The 22228-nt window shown below is 33.8% G+C and overlaps 2 protein-coding genes across 2 annotated transcripts; both read left to right on the forward strand.

The window, feature by feature from the left end:
• Positions 1-1406: 1406 nt before the first annotated feature.
• On the forward strand, positions 1407-9368 carry LOC110114251 (bifunctional dTDP-4-dehydrorhamnose 3,5-epimerase/dTDP-4-dehydrorhamnose reductase). Its single transcript, XM_020847068.2, has 2 exons — positions 1407-2054; positions 8611-9368. The coding sequence occupies exons 1-2, from the start codon at positions 1587-1589 to the stop codon at positions 9061-9063; spliced, it is 921 nt and encodes a 306-aa protein (XP_020702727.1). The 5' UTR covers positions 1407-1586; the 3' UTR covers positions 9064-9368.
• An 8720-nt stretch (positions 9369-18088) lies between these two features.
• On the forward strand, positions 18089-21595 carry LOC110114265 (NAC domain-containing protein 86). The gene is made up of 3 exons (XM_020847086.1): positions 18089-18245; positions 19138-19415; positions 21320-21595. The coding sequence occupies exons 1-3, from the start codon at positions 18089-18091 to the stop codon at positions 21593-21595; spliced, it is 711 nt and encodes a 236-aa protein (XP_020702745.1).
• Positions 21596-22228: the final 633 nt, after the last annotated feature.

Consider the following 22228-nt stretch of genomic DNA (forward strand, 5'->3'; position numbering starts at 1 on the left):
TTTTCCCTTTTTTTTCAGGGGTTTTCACGTAAAAACTCTAGTGTCTCTTATGAATGCTACACCCTCTCTCTTATCTGATTGTGTGCTGGATCTTCGTATAATGCTAAGACCTTAAACTATATCTTTTCTCTACCGCCACGGATACTCCAGGACGCAACAGAAGTGAAGCATTGTAATTTGATCGTCTTAAATTTTAAGGACGAGTCAGCCTCTTGTACCTTAAGCAAACACTAGTTGAATTGTTTAAATTGGACGTGGCCCCGTGGTTTTTTCCCTTTCCATGGTTTTCCACGTAAAAATCCTGGTGTTATTATTTATCCTATGTTTGTGTGCTAGATATCTGTACAACGCTGAGACAAAAATTTTCTAACTCTATCGCCGCGTATATTCTAGCCCGCAACAACTATATATTTGATACGTATTTATTGCATATTTGTTATATATTAGCTGCATATTTGTTGCGTATTTATGCATGTTATATGCGTATTTGTTGCGTATTATCTAATGTGCATTCAGAGCTGAACTTGTAAGGAACAATTTTTTTAATAAACTATTGACGAAGAGAAAAATAAATAGTGATCTAGAGCACACAAATGAACACATACAAAAAAGGTTGAACCCAGCCGAGGGGCATGGCCCCCTCGGACCCTCGACATATTACCCAAGTATACAAAATAAAACTATTCTTCCTTCATGATATAGCTCTTTTAACTTCAATTCTTCATCTTTCTCAAAGAATGGACGTCCTTCTCTAAATCATTATTCATCTTCATCAGCTTCTCGTCGTTTTTTTTAACATATATCAACAATTTATTGAGCTAAAATCCTATATATTTCAGAACTTTTGTTGTTATTTTTATTTAAAAAAAGAGCATCAATCCTAAATCTTAAATTTGAACAAGCTGTAATCCTCTGGGTTGTGTCAATTGGGCTGATAAGACAAAAATTAAAAACAAAATTCAATTTAAATATTCAAATCTTTAAATCACATGTCACCATTTAATTATAGGAAACTTTACATACATATCACCCATATTTTACTTTCATATCAAATATGAGTGGTAGGAAGGAAATATGAGTGATATATTTGATATTAAAATAATATCTGATAATATATATGTAATATTAAAATTTTAAGTTTTAAATATATAAATAAAATAATATAAAATGATATGTATATAAATTTCTCTGAATTATAATAAGAAGGAGAGGCAGTGCTAAATCATGACTCTGCCCATAATAATGTATTAATTTGCCTTAAATGCCTAAATGTATATAAAAAAAAAATGTTCTCTTGTAATCAGAAGGCAGAGCTAAATCCGGACTCTGCCCATAATAATTTGTTAATTTCTCGCAGCAGGCAGCCATCTCCGTTCCTCACTACCAGCCCATCTTCAATGATTTAAATGTGAGCACATTCCGTTCAGATCACTCCACGCATTTAAAATCTGCGTGAGAATAGCAAAATCTTACAAACACCACACCCTCCGAGATCTCATCTTGCCCCGCAATAACTTTCTGCATCCGGACCCTACTTGTTTCTCTTTGTCGGCGGCAGCAAACCGGATCCCGACAACCGCCGCCGGATGCTACCTCCGACCATGGGCCTCCTTACAAACGGCTCCGGAGATTCCACTCCCCTCAAGTTCCTTATCTATGGGAAAACGGGGTGGATCGGCGGTTTGCTCGGCCGGCTATGTGAGGAACGAGGTATTCCCTATGCTTACGGATTGGGGAGGCTGGAGAATCGCGCGCAGTTGGAAGCTGACATTGGATCGGTGTCGCCGACTCACGTATTCAACGCTGCCGGTGTCACGGGGCGGCCGAACGTGGACTGGTGCGAAACCCACAAGGTGGAGACGATTCGTGCCAACGTGGTCGGGACTCTGACGCTGGCTGATGTCTGCAGGGAGCGCGGCCTCATTCTTCTGAACTATGCCACTGGTTGCATCTTCGAATACGATGAAACACACTTGCTGGGGTCTGGGATCGGGTTTCGAGAGGAGGACACGCCCAACTTCGTCGGTTCATTCTATTCTAAGACGAAGGCCATGGTATATGACATGCAATCTTGATTAATTTTGACAAGTGCAGTTTTTTGTGCTTTTATTTGATGTCAGTTCTTGGTAGCTTGGGTTCAATTCCTTTTTTTTTTTTTTGTGATAATTCAAGAAGAAAACTCTTTGTTGCTAGATGTTTGGGGTGAAGAATGTCTTTAGAGCGATGTGCTCTCTTTTGATTTAGTTGACTCGAGGAACGGATTGTTGATTTTTGGCGGATTTGTAGAGATGGATAAGGCACCAGGTTGTAGCATGCTAAGATCTTTTTTTGTGATTTGTGCAAACAGATCTACTTCTTGAGTTTAATGCATTGAATTTCTGTTTGTAGGTCAATAAGCACTATCTTCTTAACTTCTCTGTTTCTGATTTGAAAGGAAAGAAATTAGTGAAAACCAATATAAATGTATTGAACGTAAGAAACTAGCAAGCAACATGCCTAGCTTCCTAGTTGCTAAAGAGTAACACGGATGCCATTTTACTAAAACTGGGGGACTTTGTCTTTCAGGATGTAGATCTTAGGTTGTGATGTTTTGGTTGAAAGCACCAATGCTTAGGGATGGGACTCTGTAGGAGGTTTGAGTAATAAGTATTTCACGCGATCTGGAAATCATCTCATATATTCGTGGGTCTGAAACATTGAGCGCGCTAAGCGTGATTCAAAGCTTTCAAAGGTTCATTGGAAAGATTAAAATGCTGTTATACATTGCCGTTTATGTATGTTTAGTTGTTGTGAAGATGGGTTGTTAATCTATTAAATAGTTATGTTACCCAGAGAATTTCTTAGTTTGGAGGCAAATTATTACCAAAAATTAAATGTAAATAATTTCTTGGTGCTTTATTATTTAAAATAATTATATACCATATCACAAGGAGATGCTTAAACTTATTTTTCTTTCAATACTTCCAATTTTTAATTACCGCATGGCCTAAATGAATTGCAAAGTAGCATGTTAAAGTGTGCTAGGTACTTCTTAATTTGTTGATGGGGCTATACAAAGCTCAAGGCATTAAGCACCACCCTATGCATTTAACCTAGCGAAATGAAGCACTAAAAATAATAAATATGTCATTTATAAACTAAATTTAAGTATGATAATTTTGTTAAGAGTTTTTAAGGGATAATCAAAACATTTGTGCATGTGGTGAAAAGTTATTGACTTTTTCAAGTTCATTTGTATTTCAAGTTTAAAATGTTTGGTAAATAGATAATTTTAAACTAGATAATAAATTATAAATTTTTTTGGCATGCAAAATCGAGCGATAATTTACTTTTCCATATTATTTATGTCATCCTTGCCATCATTCATTCCCTTCTTCCTTTTGTGTATTTGTTTCCATCTATTTTTGACTTTCTCTTCTCACCTTCTTTTCTTTGTAGAACTTGAAGCTCTTGCTTTTACATTTTGAGTGTCTTTTTTTTTTGTTGCACATCCTTATTTTTAATACTCTTAATGCCCATTTTCAAATCACTTCATGCCAAATTATTGTCATGAAAACTAATTCATTTTAAATGTTTAAAGTATTAACACCCATCCCCTTGATTAAGTCAGGGCACTTGATTTGGCATACATTATTAATGTTGCCTACCTGAAAGCTTTATGGCCTAGCGAAATGAGGCTCTAAAAATAATAAATATGTCATTTATAAACTAAATTTAAGTATGATAAATCTTTTTTAAGAGTTTTTAAGGGATAATCAAAACATTTGTGCATGTGGAGAAAAGTTATGAATTTTTCAATTTCATTTGTATTTCAAGTTTAAAATGTTTGACAAATAGATAATTTTAAACTATGTAGTAAATTACTTAAGTTTGTAGCATGCATAATCTATCAATAATTTACTATTCCATATTTTTTATGCATCCTTACCATCCTTCATTCCCTTCTTCCTTATTTGTTACCATCCATTTTCTACTTTCTCTTCTCACATTCTTTTCTTTGTAGAACTTGAAGCTCTTGCTCTTACATTTTGTGTATCTTTTTTCTATTGTTGCATATCATTATTTTTAATACTCTTAATACCCATTTTCAAATCACTTTATGCCAAAGTATTGTTCTGTAATCTAATTCATTTTAAATGTTTAAAGTATTAGCACCCATCTCCTTAAGGCAAGGCGCTTGATTAGGCATACATTATTAATGGTGCCTACCTGAAAGGTTTGTGAAGCTTTATGGCCATGTTTGGCTTTATGCGAGTCCTGGGCTCACCTTAAACTTTGTTCATGTTGAGTAGTACTGAATGGAAAGCCAAATGACATTAACTTAGCTTATAAGTCTTGGTTTTAATATGGATCTGAGATTAATGAACTTGATTGACTCCATGTTATGCAAGAGCACTTTGGAGCTTGTTAAGGCAACTTGATTAGGCTTACATTATTAATGATGCCTACCTGAAAGGCTTGTGAAGCTTTATGGCCTTGTTTGGCCTTATGTGAGTATTGGGATCACTTTTAACTTTATTCATGCTGAGTAGTACTGAATGGAAAGCCAAATGACATTAACTTAGCTTAAAAGTCTTGGTTTTAATGTGGACATGAGATTAATGAATTTGATTGACTCCATGTAACGCAAGAGCACTTTGGAGATTGTTTTATACAAGACACAGAGTCTTAGATTATATAATTAAGTTTCAAGTTGCACTCCTATTTTTCATGATTTTTTCATTGAACCCTTGTGTTTTCACATCTGTAATTGATTGTATTTTGGTCATTTTATGTCCTTTTAGTTCAGTTTAGGTCATGGGTTATGTTTAATTTTGTGTATTGTTGAGTTAGAGGTTATTTTAATATTTTTTACCCACCCACCCTGCTTAAAATTATGATGGTGGTAGTTTATGAACATCCACTATCTTTTCAGTTTTTTGCCATTTCTTTTTTTTTTTTTTCTTTACTTCACCATCTTTCTTTACTCACCCACTACCAATTTTGACTTATCCACTATCTTTTTCTTTTAATGAACTTTATCTCATTAGCTTTGAATGGCTATTGGTAGTTGTGTTCTTTTGGGCTATGTATATGAGTTCATCTGAACTTCTTTAGCTGTAATGCTATGTTACTAGAAAGTTGAGTTCCTTTTACATTATTGTTTACTCCATGTGTTCTTCCCTTTCTCAAGTAATGGAACTTTTCAGTGTGAGAATGCACAGCCTTTGGTTAAGAGCTTTCAAGGAAGAAAGGAGATCATTATGACAATGGACTATTCCTGGAGGTTGGCTTCAGTTATCTATGAACAAGCCACTAGTTGTGTTAAGCTCTTCACAAGATTAGTACTTTCCATAAGATCCCTCTCTTGCTTTCTTTAAGTTAAGAGTCTAGATTTGTTGGTATAACTAGAATTAGAGTCAAACTTCTCACTTTGTGCTCGTATTGTTGTAATAGTAATTTGATTGTGGTTGCATGCTTAATCTAGTTTGATGAAAGACGGCGACAACAACAATAACATCAAGCCTTTATCCCTCTATGTGGAGTCAGCTACATGAATCATTTTTCTCCATTGTGTCATTTTAAAAGTTAAATTCTCATTTAAATCTAATAAAGAAAGGTCATTTCTAATATTTTTTTACCAAGTATTTTAGGTCTACCTCTACCGTTCTTAACATAAGTCAAATCTAATACATCTATTTTCCTAATCGGGTCATCGGAAGGCCGCCATTTTATGTGACCAAATCATTTAAAGCGACTCTCTCTAATCTTATCTTCCACTGGAGCAACTCCAACATTTTCACGTATATTCTAATTTCGTATCCTATATCTAAGAGTAAAGCCACTCATCCACTTGAGCATCCCCATCTTTACAACACTTAACTTAATATTATGCTTCTCTTTTAATGGCCAATATTCTCTAACATAAAGCATTGCAGTTCTAACCACCATATTATAGAATTTTCCCTTAAGTTTGAGGGGGAGTTTTCTATTACACAACATGTCCGAAGCATTCCTCCACTTCAACCATCCAACTTAAATTCTACTAATAATATCCCCATCTATTTCACCATCACTCTAAACAATAGACCTAAGATATCTAAAACGTGTATGCTTATTATGACTTGATCATCCAAAGTCACAATCCCTCCACTAGAACTATTCTTTCTAAAATTACACTCCATATATTTAGTTTTAGATCTATTCAAACGAAAGCCTTTAGACTCTAAAGTTAACCTCCATAATTCAAGTTTATCTTCAACTCCCTCTCTAGTCTTATCAACAAGAAGAATATCACCAGCAAAAAGCATACACCATGATACAACCTTTTGCAAAAGTCTAGTGAGAACATCCATGACTAGAGCAAAAGATATGGGCTTAAGGCTAATCCTTGGTGTAATCCAACTGAAACAGGAAAATACTTGGTCAAACCATCTTGTTTCTGACACAAGTAACAGCTACTGTATACATATCCTTAATGACTTGAAGACAAGTATTATGATAGGAAACACTTGAAAATCTCAAGTACACCCTATCAATCCTTGCAAAAACTGTGAGAAATCTCCTCCAAACTTCGAGGGAAAACCTGGAAAACAACAATTTTATTACAATAATTAAAGATAACAGAAGAAAATACCAAGATACAATCAATCCTCTATTCAAGAGGACGATCTATCTCTCCCAATCCCTAGACGCCACTAGGGCCCAAGATGCCAAACTCCAAGAACACAAAACAACCACAATAATTCCATAACCCTAACCCTAATATTTTCTTTTTACTTAAAGCATACAATTAAACCACATAAGCCAAAATCCTCCCTAGCCCTAGCCGTCCCCTCCTCCTTAATTGAATTCCCCAGCGGGCCCCACTCAAACTCTTGGGTGGCAATTCCAAGAGGGCAGACCTGCTTGGTTCTCCTCTTGTACACTTGGGCCGGCTGGACCGGTTAAACACATAGTTTCATCGTTGTCCCCTGGAATGGAAAGGAAATCTTGGTAAAAATAAAATTAAAAGTTGCACATTTAACCAACCCTAGAATTGAAGAGCCTCCTAGAACTTCTATTGACTCTCTAAAATTGTTATGATAGTCTATCATATTGATTTAAAATGTCTACTGATCTAGTGCTTAGACATTTATAAGGCCTTTAAATGCTTCCAACAATGGAAGTTTTGGCTTTTTGGATTTTGGAGAAAATAATTGGTCTATCATTCTCTTTTTTTTTTTCCCTCATATTTTTCAGTAAAAAATGATGCAGTTTTTTTAGTGATTTTTGTTTTTTTTAGATAGTCTATCATTGATGTTCACATTATTCAGCTTGAATTTAATAATCTATCGTTGATTGATGTTCACATATTGTACCTTGGATTTAATATGTTCATCATCATCATCATCTGCCTTTAATCCGTTCACATATATATGGTCAGCTTTTTTTTTGGTTTCATCATAAGTTTTATCTGAATGTTTGCTACTTTCCTAATCTTTGAAATACAATATTTGTGACGTTATTCTTCTTATCTTTGGAACTCATCTATCTTGAAATTTTCATTTTTACTTCACTCAATTCTTGTAAACTATTTCCCCAAAGCTCAGATCCTTATAATATAGTTGATTTAATTACAATGTTGTAAAATTTACCCCAAACTATCATTGATATTGTTGTTTAGTAATCCAAAGACAGTTCTTTCATTTTTACCACCAAAATTTAGCTATAGAATATTATTTTGTTGTACATCTAATACTTTAATTTATCACTTATGTATTACTTAATCTAAACATAGTGTTGACTGATAGTTGTCAGTGCATATTCTCTGAAGTTGTGTTTCATGTTCTTAGGCTTTGTTCAACCAATTCTAAATTTTTTCTTAAAATTTTCCGCTGTTTTTATAATTTTTTTTATATTATTTTGATAATTATCGTAAACCAATTTACCCTTCTTCAAATGCTCTTAAGCAACTTTGTAAGTAGTCAAGCACTGCAAAAAAATCTTTGTGACTCTTGTTTTTATCTTTAATATATATCCAATGTTTGAGAAAGGTATTGCAGAATAATATGTTGCTTTCTTAGTCTGAGATGTGGAATTGTGGACCATCTGTGAAAAAAAAGTTTTTTGGGATTGAGGAATGAAAACTATTAAGAAACTGGAGAAGCTAAGATATTTAGAGCAACAATGTATCATAGCTAGATTATAAATTGCAGTTGTGGAAGGTATTGTCTAGACATACTTCGAGTTACGTTGGTAATTGCAATAAAGCACTGAAGAAACTACTCTATTAAAATAAGATAACCAGATTTTATTCAAAGTCCTTTCTAGTGGTTATCATTTTATACCATGTAGTCCTTTCAGTACATTTTTCTTGATAGTAATCTGGAGAACATCTATAAACTGGCTATAGGGATACTTATCAGATTGGTGAAAACTGAAACATGATCAAAGGAAATTGTATAACTTTCCTTAACGTTTTCCTCAACCAAACAGTTGTAATCTATATGAATGAACAACCGGGCACTTGTTCACTCTCTTTTCTTTAGGGTTTAGGGTTTTGAAATTGTTCTTTCATCAATAAACAGCCTTCAAGTTAATCAGAAAGGCTCATCTGTTCTAATGTTGCATCTTTCAATGACTTCACAGGTCGAAGACCTGCTTAAAAATTATGAGAATGTCTGCACCCTGCGTGTGAGGATGCCAATCTCATCAGATTTATCAAATCCTCGCAATTTTATCACGAAAATCACTCGATATGAGAAGGTTGTTGACATTCCTAACTCAATGACAATCTTGGATGAACTCCTGCCCATCTCCATAGAAATGGCAAAGAGAAACCTCACTGGGATCTGGAACTTCACAAACCCCGGTGTTGTGAGCCACAATGAAATCCTAGAGATGTACAGAGAGTACATCGATCCAAGCTTCTCTTGGAAAAACTTTACCCTAGAGGAGCAGGCGAAGGTGATCGTTGCTCCTAGGAGCAATAATGAACTAGATACCACCAAACTGAAGACAGAATTTCCAGATCTTCTGCCGATTAAACAATCACTGATAAAATACGTCTTCAAGCCAAACCAGAAGGCCTCTGCAGCCTGAAGACTTTTGAAAGCTTATATTTCACCAAAACAATTCAAGCCACGAACAGTCAGAAATTTCATCATGCAATAAAAAGCAATCTTGCTTCCACCATCCTCTTTTTGGCTGTAAAATGTTATGGATCCACAAGCTTTGCTTAGGCTGCCAGCTTTTGAACTTTGATCTATTTGTATTGTTGTCTTAATTTTATTTCTGTTTAATCACGCTTCTAGTTTTGAAAGATGTTATAATCATTGAATATTTGTATCATTAGAGGTGAATATTATTTATTATGATATCAGAATTCAAGTGTTGTTTTGTATTCATTGCTGTTGATATCATTCTTTACTGTTTTGGGGATATTCATTATGAGTGTTATTTGCATCACATCAGTACTTGTACCATCTTTCATATAATTTATAAGTGGCCCAAATATTTGTGAAGAATTAATTCACTATAATAAGAAGCAATCCATGACCATCCATCATATTATATGTATAAAATTATCTGCACTCACCTAACTCCATGCAAGCGAAGGTCACCTAATGACAACTCATTGTAAGGTGAAATTATTCTGTGCGGATACGAACGTCATTTAGAGGCGAATTAGAACATATCATGTCACTCGTTTACTGTGTACCGTTATATACCGGATGATATGGCACGTTTTGATTCGGCTCCGGATGATCCGTTTAGAATAATTTCTCGGAGTTGAGAGAGAATAAAAAAAAGGAGAGGTGTGATGCATGACCTTTTTCACTATTCAAAGTTGGGAGATTTACATACATATCACTTTATTTCATACTATTTACACATCTAACATCTAAAATATTAATATTACATGCCTACCATCCATAGAATAAATTTAGGTGCATGAAATGAAATATTAAAATTTATAGGATGGTATGAATGATAGAAATGAATTATAAGAGTGTTATATTTGATATTAAAGTTGTATATGGGTGGTAGATATGTAATATTAATGTTTCGAATGTTAGATATATAAATAGCATAAAATAAAGTGGTATGTATGTAAATTTCCCTTAAAAGTTTCTTACTTTGTTATTTATTTTTTCAAAACAAAACAATTAAAAAAATATGATACAGTTAAAGAATCGCTGCCCGAGGAAGGTGGGGATGGGACAGTTGGCTACACTATCAATTTGGAGATGGGTGGAAATTTTGAATCAAAATATTTATTTAAATTTTCTAGATTCTTTTTTTTTAATCCCCTTCATTTTTTTTTAATTTATACAAATCTAGCATGATTATATATGCTTCTTAAATTTCTAGTTAGGATCTATTTTTGACAGTTTTTTTATTATTATTATTATTACTTTTTTATTGTTTTATTGTTACTTTTTAAAAATTTATGTAGTGGGAAGTTGTTTTTATAATTATCATTATTAATGTGTGGTAGATTTAAGAAAATAAATGCTTGAATTTTTTTTTAAAACAAATATGTTTATAATATCTATAGCAGCTATCAAAAAAATTATTTTCTCAACAATAGCTTCACAATAAAAAGCTGAGCCATTTCGAACAGAATCTTTGTTATTTTTTGAAGAGGAGACCGATTCACAATACTTGATAGTTTATAGAGATGGTTGGTAACATCTATTTAAATGAAGAAGGTTTTATATTTTTTAGGTTTGATAAGAGTAATTTTAAAAAATAATTACACGCAAAATGATGCCAATATCTCACATAAATAGTAGACCAAAAGGTCTTCCAAGATTGCATTTTTATTGGTTTGTTTTTTAGGCCGTAGTCATGCTTCCGTTTCAGTATTGCTTTCTGATTTTTTCCTACCCGCTTTCTAGAATTTTAATGGTGGGAGCTACTTTTTATAAATAGACTAAGGCTTCGTTTGGGACGGTTTTTTTATTGCTTTCTAAAATGGAGTCTTAATACAAATTTTTTTATTTTTGTACTAAAACTCCGTTTTAAAAAGCAATGAAAAAGCCGTCCCAAACGAAGCCTAAGACTTCGTTTGGGACTGCTTTTTATTACTTTCTAAAATGGAGTTTTAGTACAAAATTAAAAAATTTTGTACTAAAACTCCGTTTTAGAAAGCAATAAAAAAGCCGTCCCAAACGAAGTCTAAGGCTTCGTTTGGGACGGTTTTTTTATTGCTTTTTAAAACGGAGTTTTTAACGAAGCCTAATGAGATGGTTTTCTTACTGCTTCATAAAGCAGCTTTTTAGTACAAATTTTTTTAATTTTTGTATTAAAAAAACTACTTTAAGAAGCAGTAAAAAAGCCGCCCCAAACGAAGCCTAAATAATATACGATAGCCGTAAGAAAAAAGTTATTCAAGCTAACATATATATATTGATTAGCTTGAAGGATGTGAGTATTATAAGTGATATATTCTCAAAAAATTATCTTGATCAGGCACGAATCTCGAGGCAAAACCCAACCCAAAAAATTCAAAAATTAATTCCGGGAACACCCAAACTCCGATTTCAGCAAGCTTACAGTCAAACTGAGCATCTCGGAAATACGAACCCAACAACACCAAATTCAACTCAGTCCGAGTCCAAATGAGCCCAATTCAAGCGCCCGAAGTGCTGTTGGAAAGCTCGTACCACAATTTGAGTTACCAACCGGTCTCCGATTTTAACGAGCTTATACTCGAATCGAAAGGCTCGACGAGAAGAATACAACGAGCCCAAGATCACCGAATTCCAACATCATTAAGGCCTTCAAATGTCCAACAAACGGTGCACGATCGAAGGGTTCAACATCAACCGTCCATTCGACCACTCCCTATTCGCCCCTGATCTCACACCTATTTACAAGCCATGCAACTCCAGAAAAACTATATATAGAGCCCTCATTCTTCACAAGAGGACTCAAGTGAGAAGAAAGAGAAGAAGAGAAGAGAAGAAGGGGAAAGGGAGAATCATCTCCTCCTCAACCACCGCCGGAGTTCTTTCCGCCGTCTGAATACGCCGGAACTCTGCCAGATTTTCGGGGGACGCCTGAATTCTGCAGAATTTTGTAATTTTGCTTCAAATTAGAAGAAACAGGTCATAATATAATCGTCCTGACTTGTGGAACCAATCAGCTTCTTGTAATTTACAAAAACACTAGTGGAACTTTTCAACTGGCACAGCCCCGTGGTTTTTCCCTTTTTCGGGTTTTCCATGTAAAAATCCTGGTGTTCATTTTCTTTTATGTTTGTGTGCTGAATATTCGTGCAACGCTCTGACGTGAATTTGTAAACTCTACCGCCTCTAATATTCTAGCCCGCAACAATAAGTATGATTTTCTTAAAAAAATTTGGTAACTTCTTTCTTAACACTACTAAATATCAATAGATCGGATTAAAAAACAAAATTTTATCATAAAAATATCTAGAAATCAAATGGAAGTATTAGCCAAACATAAGTATGTTTATGAACTGAAAACCTAACTTAGGTGCCAACAATGTTTGGTCAAGCTATCATAGGCAGCGAAGAAGCAAGAAAGAGGGATTTTCTTTTTTAGATGGAATTCTTATGCTTGAAAGGCAAGGAAGCCAGAACTAGGATCAATTCTATCCCAAATTAGCAAAACCTAGATCCGGCTTCCTTCCTTCTTGTTGTCCTCTCATTGAAATAACCCGATCCGCCCACCAACGGGGGTCCATGTGACAGTCCTCAATGAAAAACACTTCCCTATTCATCTTCGTCCTCCTGGATCTCCTTTCCTTGTGGTTCCACCCTACGTATCATTGGTGATGATTTTGATTGCATTTCAAGCATATTTTTCATCATATGTTCAAATTTCCTAAAGTGGTTCTCGATGGACGAGAGTCTTCCCTCCACCCCAGAATATTTTTCATCTACTCCAGCCTTGAGTTTTCATTTTGTCTTCCAACGCATCCATCTTCTTTGTTGTCATTAATTGAATCTAAGTTCTAATTGCAAAAACATTGATGAAAACTTATTTTTTTGCCCAAGAAAGTGCTATGATACCAATTTGATAGGAAACAAGTGCAAGAATCAAGAAAGCATTGGAATTTCAGGTAGATTCAAGCAAATTTTGAGATAAATCCCTTGGTAAAACGCTAAGAAAACTTGATAGATCACTACAAGAAAACAGCTCATTTCCGACAGAATTTCCGGCGGAAGTAAATTCGTCACAAATTTCCGGCGGATTTTCCGACGGAGTTCCGGCTCTCCAAATCCGCTATTACAAATCCGCCGGTAATAGTGGATTTTCCTGTAGTGGATGAAAAGTGGAAGAAAACAAGCTGGATACAATGAATCTCCAATTCGAGAGGAAGATCCGGCTCTCCAAATCTCTAGCTAGCGGCTAAAGCCCAAAACACCTAAAATAAAACTCAAAAATAGCAAAGCATCACATAACCCTAACCCTTACTCTCTTATTTAAAGAATACAAATAAAAGCATAATTACTAGATAGCCTTTCCCAGAATAATTTCCCTCATAAACTGCCCCCTCCAATTTGAAATTTCCATCAAGGTATGAGCGCCATAAGGGGGCCTGTGGCTCCTGTAGTCCGCCTGTAATAAACTAGGAGCCAACCCTAGTTTTGGGCCGGCTAGACCGATCTATCACATGTCATATAACATATTTTGAAATTCTCGCAAAAACATCTACATTTATGTTAGGGTCATCACTATCGATTTCTACATCACCCAACTCGTGATCATGTTGCATCTCAACTTGAGATATATTTAAATGTAGAATGTTAGTTTTTGTGTGGAATTTGAATGTGTCGATCAATTGGGTTGTGCTATTGACTAAGATCTCAATTATGTCAATCAAGCTCGATGAGGAGCCTGCTCCCCTTGCTTAGGGGATTTGGGGAGAAGTCTCAAATAAAAATTTCATATCCACACAACACCGTGATGCTGTAAATTTAGCGTCAAGGCGCTATGAAATTCCTTTGAGACAGAGAACAGGGTGCTGCAACACTGTGAACTCAGTACCATAGCATTATAATTCATAACGCAGTCAAGCTAAGCCGTTTTTCATTCTTAATCTTATTATTCCAATTCAAGCATTGTATCCTTTATGTAACAGAAGTGTTTCATTTTGTGTATTTGGAGTAAATAACCGTGTGAAAGTGAAGAGAGATAATGAGAGAATGTGAAAGAAAATCTGTATAATTTATCTCATTTTTCTACTGAATTTCTTATTGTGATGCAGCTCTATTTTTTTTTTCTCACATTAAATCTTGGTGTTCTTTTCTCTATTTTTTTTTTTTTTTTTCATTACATGATTTTATTCTCAACATAGTATGTCCTTATTAATGACCAATAAAATTGTGCAGCACCACACAAGCAAGCATAACATTCGTCTGAACAATTAGAGAAAAGTATTGTATATGAGTTAGCACTTGAAATTTCTCTTTCCAAATATAAAAAATTCTCTCCTCTATGTTTCATATTGGAGTGTGATGAAGACTTTACAACTCCTACTCAAGTATATATAATATCCTCTATCAAGTGTCATAAGCTTATCTTTTATGCACAAATCTACTTAAATTCACATAAGCTCATAACGTATTGCTATAAATAATTAGTTAGAACCAAATAAAACTTAGGCAAGTTGACTAGTTGAGCTCAACGGGGAAAAAATAAACAAATTCTGAAAACATTTCTGGGCTCTTGCTTGGAGTTTTCAATAACGCAAATAAATATAAAGCTTCATTTGAGATAATTTTTTGTTGCTTTATAAAATAGTTTTCTAGTAAAAAAATTAGTGAATTAGAAATTTTTGTATTAAAAAATCGTTTTAAAAAACAGCAAAAAAGGCTAAATGAAATCACATTTGGGACGGCTTTCTTAAGCAATTTTGTACTTAAAAACTGCTTTAAGAAGCAGCAAAAAAACAGTCACAAACGAAGCTTTGCTTTCTCACGGTTTCTTAAAGCAATTTTTTTGTGTAAAAATCTAAAAAACTGCTTTAAGAGGTATCCAAAAAACCGTTCCAAACGAAGTCTTAATGTGATTGATAATTATTAATATAGTCACAAGTCATAGAAAAACATGTCATCTTTTTAAATACTCTGCTTCCCGGCCAGAAGTCATGGGAGTTCGTGATGAATAGATGACCCGTTTAAGACCCACTAACCCACTAAAAAGGCCGCCCACTACTGGGCTTATCTAAGAACTTAATTAACCGATCCATATTTATGGAGCAAAGTTTGAAACCCACAATGGGTCCAGTACTGTGCTAAAGCTTTCAAAGCCCAAAAACTATGCTGCCCTTTTGCTAAGATGTGCCACCGACCTTGGTGGGCCTTCAACTTGTCATCTACATTGCTATATATATATTTCTATTTGTTTGGGATAATTTTTTTACTGTTTTTTAAAACAGCTTTTAACTGCAAAAAAGTTTTTGAATTAAAAATCTGTATACTTGAAAGTTACTTTAGATAACAATAAAAAAGCTGTCCCAAATAAAATCTTAACTCAAATAGGGCAGCAATAAAAATTAATCGTCACATAGTACAAATACTAAATTTGAAAAAATATATATTATATTAATTTATTTTTTATATAATGCAGCTCATTTTAGTATACTAGTTGAGAAATATTTGCTCATATCAGAAGGTTATGAATTTTAGGCTTTATGATTGTGATCAAATTTTTTTAAAGTCATGAAAAAAAAATTTACATAGAATATTATAAGGCTAAATATATGTGCCATAAGATTATTTTAATAAAATTTTAGAAAAGAATATATATAAGAGTCTTCGGTGGTGATTAGGCATACACTAAGAGTCTTCGGGGGGATCTAAATTAATTATCTCAAACATTCTTTATTAGTAATAAGGCATGCTCTCAAACATTCTTCCCATGAGGGTTTTGATGCTCTATAAAAAAGTTAGGAACAAATTAATAGTTGAATTTCACTTGTTGCTACTTGGTAAATTCTTAGTTGATAGGCATCCTCTATAAATAATAGGAAAATATTTAAAGGGTCATTGCCCCTTTATCAAACTCCAAAAATATTTAACTAAAGTTTGAAAGGATATAAGATTATTCTATAGTATTTTTATCTTGTATGTTAAATCTCAAGGGATTTTCATGAAATTAATAAATGATCAGCAGATTATGATCTTTTCCAGAATGTCTAATAACTCATATTAGAAAAACTTTTTTCTATCTTAAAAGTATATCTATTTAATCAATCAATTATCGTCATCATTTTGCAAACTCTTATGGCCGATCAAATGATTCTATTATGACTCTCTCTAGGTCTCTATGAATTTCTTAGGAGAGCTTCAAGTAATTTCTTTCTTAGGAAAAATAATGGCTACTTTTTATTATTTGTAGTCAGATTTTTTATAACATTATTGGCTGACCCACAAGGGACACCCACCCCAGAAACTTCATTGTCCGCACTTGTTTGGGCCCCACTTAAGAGGCACTGGCGCCGCTCAAGGGAAATTGAGCACGGGTTAGGGGTTACCCAACCGTACTCGCCCACCAACCAAGCTATGAAACGGTGTGTATATTTAATCATATTTTAATAATAATATGTTATAAATATGGCTAATCCTCGGTGTAACATGTAGCTTCAAGTCTTAACTAATCCTCAGCTGATCTAGAAGAGGCACCCACCCTAGAAACCTCCTGATCAGTACTTGATTGGGCCCCACTTAAAAGACGGTGATGCTCGAGGGGAATCGAACATGAGTTGGGGGGTACCCAACCATACAGGCCCACCAACTAAGCTAAGAAACGGTGGGTATATATAATTATATTTTAATAATAATATGTTATAAATATGGCTTAAAATTCTTGCAGAAAACTAGGGTTGACAGCTACATATATGTGACAGGTCATTGTGCTCATATTCCTTCTCAAATACACGCAGGGGTAGATGTTTTTGTAATCTATAAACTAATGGTAACACTTTAGATCTGCATGTTCAGCTAAAGGGCTTGAGAAGAACAAGATTAATGAAAGCCAGCAAAAATATTGTTCTTCGCTAATCTGTAAAATAATCATAAAATTACTAACTTGTATAAAGCTGACATTATAAATGATATCTTGCTGGGCTGTGCATGTGGAGCTAGTAAGACAATTTCATCTCATCATATGATTCATGTCTTTCTAAGCTAAAAATCTCAACTCAAACATAGCTTTAATCTATTTTCTATCTTGTTTACCACCTCTTGATCTTTCCATTTACATTGTTTAAAGCTGAATGAAGCACAAATTGCTCGCTGGCTAACTGCTAACAGCAGCTTAAAGTCCTAAATGGAATCCAAATGCCTTTTCTTTTCCCTTCTTTTATTTCCAGCTTTATATGATGAATCCCCAAAATTACCTAAAAAACTATAGTTTGTATGCATTTAAATCATTTTTCTCACTATAAATTATGGTCTACTTACAAAGGGAGGAGAGAAGTGGCTGGGGAAAAGAAAAAGAGTAGGCTTAAAAGCAAAGAGGAGACAAACAAATCTCATCGGCCTTCCCCTTCTCTGTCAAGACTTCTCTAAAGCCACCAACCTGCCCCATTTGCCTCTTGCTATTGCTCATTAATTAACATAAAAGCTCACTTATTACAACGCAAAAGATAAAGATAGGTTTGTGGTTTCAATCCAAACGGCTATTGATCAAAACATAGTTCATAAAAGAAAAAAAAAGGTACAGCTTTGACTCCTATAAACACAAAACTATTAAATATTATTTTACTTTTTTCTAGACAAATTTATCATTCAAGTGCTTAAAAATTAATTACTCAATTAATGTTCAGAAATTATTGACCATGGAATTTAAATTAATAATTTTATTATGCTCTTCATGGTAGAGTATTGATATCAGTATATATAAAAGCCTTTGAATAATATTTTTATAAACACAATATATATACATACATCATACATGATGTAGAACATAAATAAGAAAGTGTGAAGTTTAATTTTCTGAGAATCTGCAAAAGAGAAAGGGAAAACGACTTGAAGGAGTTGAGAATTTTAGTCATTTCTTATAAATACGATGAGTGTGAGGAAAAAAATAGCCTAGAAAGAGAGAGAGAACAAAGGAGAAGGGAGGAAGGAGGGGAGGGAGAGATATGGCTCCTGTGGGTCTTCCTCCAGGCTTTAGGTTCCACCCTACTGATGAGGAGCTCGTCAACTACTACCTCAAGAGGAAGATCCATGGCCTCAAGATAGAGCTCGACATAATCCCTGAGGTTGACCTTTACAAATGTGAACCATGGGAGTTGGCAGGTCATTATTAATGAATTTCTCCAATTTCATTTATTCAATCATTTCCTGATCTTCCTAGCTCTAACCTCCATACATTTGACTTTTTTATTTTTCAATGTATATTTTCTCTTACAATCTTTGGTTGATGCTTGACTTCAATCACTTTAAAGAGGTTTTAGATGGAATCTAGCTATATGTAGAGCAAAGAAAGAATTAGTGGGCAGTCACTTTAAAATGTCACACTCTTTTTGTCTTTCAAATTTCTCTTTATTTCATAGTGTTTAATGATGTTTAACAGCTTTTGAATCTTCTTTCTAAAAACTAGACTAACAATCCTTTAATAGTTTTGTTGTATGCTTAATTTTATCCTTCTTGTTGTCTTAATAACTCCTAATTACATTGTGTTGTGATTTATTTCTTTTATGGCTTCGTGGAAGCCCACTGCTATAAATCAAATTTTGCAGCACTTTTTAAGACTTACTATATCGATTTAAACACATATAATTTATTTGCGATGGTTTTAAAACCGCTGCTATAAACTGCTGCGAAAACATCAACTTTTTTATAGTGAAGATCAAATCCTCATGGGTTGAATGAATATTTATCTTTATATTTATGAGATAATCTAATCATTGATATCATATTTTAGAAGTCTCAGATTACAAATTATAATTTTTAATTGCAGGTCTAACAATTATTGAGCTTGCTATTTTTATGTTTCTATTTTTATACTATTTTGTTTTCTCTTTTAGTTTATTACTTAAAAAGTTGGAGATATAATATAGAATGTCTCTCAAGATATATTGCATCTCATTTCTTATGAATGAAAACAAATATTTAAAAATGTGTTTTAATAAAAGTGTGAATGTAGATTTTGCTAAAAACTAATTATAGTATGCTTTGATTTTACTAGATAAGTCCTTCCTCCCTAGCAGGGATCCAGAATGGTACTTTTTTGGACCAAGAGACAGAAAATACCCTAATGGATTTCGAACAAATCGTGCTACAAGAGCTGGATACTGGAAGTCAACAGGAAAAGACAGACGTGTATCCTCACAAAATAGAGCCATCGGCATGAAGAAAACATTGGTCTACTATAGGGGTCGAGCTCCACAAGGTATAAGGACTGATTGGGTCATGCACGAGTATCGTCTAGATGACAAGGAATGCGAGGATACAATGGGAATTCAGGTGAAGCTACCATACAAACTCTTATTTAACGTTAATTACAATATCTTTTGTAATCTCTATGAGCTAAGTACTCTTCCCTAAAAAAAGTAAGAAAAAGGTTATTAAGACTTCGTTTGGGACGGCTTTCTTCTAGGTTTCTAAAATAACTTTCTAGTACAAAAATTTTGTACTAGAAATCTATTTTTAAAAACAGTACGAAAGCAATCTCAAACAAAGTCTAAAATTAACAATGCACTTTGGCCTAGCCATCTAATAAGAATAATAAGCATGCATGGTTAATTCATGAACCTACTTATCTTATTCATTTCTTCTTAACCTATTGACATGCATGTTTGAGGTCAAATCCTCTTTCTCCATGATAAAAAATAAGGCTTTTAAAATATAACCAGCGAAGGTCAAGGCCTCCAAGAGTGTGGTGGTGGTGTGTGTATGAGAGAGAGAGAGAGAGAGAGAGAGAGAGAGAGAGAGAGAGAGAGAGAGAGAAGTTAATTAAGAAAAGGAGAGATTCTACGTAGGTTATGCATGACGTGCTTGAAAAGCTAGAGCGAGCTTTCTGCGGCCACAGAAGCTGCTTTCTTATCCACAGCATTTAAGGGCACTAAAGCAACAATAACATTCTTTTCTTCTAGACCTTATAGATCCTCACCAAAGTATCAGTGAAGTTGCTTTCACTATTTTCTCCACGTCAAGTAAGACAAATCTGTGCTTCACTTCTCATCTAGCTCTATGATCCACATATATATATTAATTAGAGTAATGCCTGATTCTATTAGAACTTTTTAAGGAAAAGCAAAATCACCCCTCATGACCCTCCTCTATGATGTCGGTGGCTTTACACTTTATTCCGAAACCAACTTCTCCTCCTCCAATATTCCCATCTTCCTCCACCCACAACCCTATTACTCCACCTATACAAACTCTCATATAGCCACATAAATGAATCTAAAATACTATCAACTGAAAAGTAATTGTAATAAATAATAGTATTAATAGTGTCTGCCCATTTTGGTTAGGATAGGATAAACGCATGGCTCAATGGTTGGGAGCCTTTGCCATGCAAAATCAAAGCTCAAGCGCACACTAAGGCTTTGTTTTTGGGACGGCTCTCTTATTATTTTTTTTAAAACAACTTTCTAGTATAAAAATTAAAGTTTTTGTACTAAAAAGCTATTTTAAGCAGTAAGAAAAAAAGCTATTCCAAACGAAGCCTAACTCACTAGCTTACTTACATTTTCTTAAAATTATAATTAATTTCACTTAGGCTTCATTTGTGATAACTTTCTTATGGCTTTATTTTTCAGACTGCAATCACAAATTTTATTTGGACACTATTTTTTGCTACTTTCAAAAAAAAGTTATACTGCGAAGCTGCTAGCTGTCTACAATATCGTTAAAAAATTACTTTATCTATAACAATTTTATAAAATAGTAAGAAAGTAATCTCAAACAAAGACTTAGGCTTCGTTTGTGACAACTTTTTTACTGTTTTATAAAGCAGTTTTTTAGTACAAAATTTTTAATTTTTATACTAAAAAGTTGATTTAAGAAGCAATAAAAAAGCCGCCCCAAACGAAGCCTTAGACTTCATTTAAGCTAGCTTTTTTATTTCTTTCTAAAGCAGCTTTCTTATACAAACTTCTTAGTTCAAAAGATTTTGTGCTAAAAAATTTCTTAAAAAAAATAATAAAAAAGCTGTTCCAAACGAAGCCTTAAACTCCCCCCAAAAAATGGTATGATATGGACAATAATTCAATGAACTCAAGATTAGCTCAATTCTTTTATCATAGTAAGCTCAACCAAATTCAACTAATTTTAACTCATTAAAACTAATCAATGATATGTTTTCGAGCTAAATTAACAGAAATGAGTTACTGATGAAACTCTGAATGATATAAATCCCTCAGGACTCTTACGCACTTTGTCGGGTGTTTAAGAAAAATGTGGTGTGCACTGAAGTGGAAGAACAAGGCCAATGCAGCTTATCAGTCGCAGAAAGCCCTCAGGCAATCAACAACGATTACGAGATTACTTCACCTGATGTTCCCTTGCTGGGATCTTCTTCTTGCATTGAAGAAGAAGACAAGGATGATTCATGGATGCAGTTCATTACTGACGACGCTTGGTGCTCTAATAATGAAGGTGGCGATGAACCTTCTCCCTATGTGACTTTTGCTAATTGATTAAGTAAAAGTTTTTCTTTTTCCTTTTTTTTTTTTTTTTTAATTGCCTCTATCATGCTTGGGATAACATTATTGGGTGGTAAATAATATGGTTGGGTTCTGAATTTGTTATGTAATAAGGTATATTTTTGGACGTTTTGTTTGAAATGCTTGCATGCTTCCAATAATATATATGCAAGAGTTTGTATTTTGTATTTTTTTTTATTTTTTTGTAATGTTGAACATAAAGTGTATTTTGTAGTTCTAAAATGTATTTCGAATTTTTATATCAAAAAAAGCAATCATTGAAAAATAAAAAATAAAAGTGAATATCAAAGTGATTTTTGCTATTTTTTATGCTTGTTACATTTTTTTTTTCTTTTTTTTTTTTTGGGATAAAACGCGCCATCAAGTTTATGCGTTAATATAAGAGAAAATTACATGTCCTTAAAAGGGATTAAAAGCACGTTATCAATAGAAGAGGTACATTCAAAAAAGAAAAAGGAAAAACCTGAGCATCAATAATCCCTCCTAATTACAAGCAAGACAAAATAACCTATAAAAATCTACGAGTTGTTAGGAGCCATCACTCAAAAAAAGAGATCTTGAAAAGATGGAGCTTGAATGAGTGAATGATCCTTGCAAAGAGAAAGT

Source organism: Dendrobium catenatum, unplaced genomic scaffold (genome assembly GCF_001605985.2).
Source record: "Dendrobium catenatum unplaced genomic scaffold, ASM160598v2 fragScaff_scaffold_490, whole genome shotgun sequence".
In the NCBI taxonomy this organism is placed as follows: domain Eukaryota; kingdom Viridiplantae; phylum Streptophyta; class Magnoliopsida; order Asparagales; family Orchidaceae; genus Dendrobium; species Dendrobium catenatum.

What these genes read in the sequence shown, in the direction of transcription:
- LOC110114251 (XM_020847068.2), top strand. Translation starts at nt 1,587, where the DNA reads ATGCTACCTCCGACCATGGGCCTCCTTACAAACGGCTCCGGAGATTCC. An exon ending in ATTCTAAGACGAAGGCCATG is followed by an intron (nt 2,055 to 8,610) that starts GTATATGACATG and finishes ATGACTTCACAG; the next exon opens with GTCGAAGACCTGCTTAAAAA.
- LOC110114265 (XM_020847086.1), top strand. Translation starts at nt 18,089, where the DNA reads ATGGCTCCTGTGGGTCTTCCTCCAGGCTTTAGGTTCCACCCTACTGAT. An exon ending in TGAACCATGGGAGTTGGCAG is followed by an intron (nt 18,246 to 19,137) that starts GTCATTATTAAT and finishes TGATTTTACTAG; the next exon opens with ATAAGTCCTTCCTCCCTAGC. An exon ending in AGGATACAATGGGAATTCAG is followed by an intron (nt 19,416 to 21,319) that starts GTGAAGCTACCA and finishes TAAATCCCTCAG; the next exon opens with GACTCTTACGCACTTTGTCG.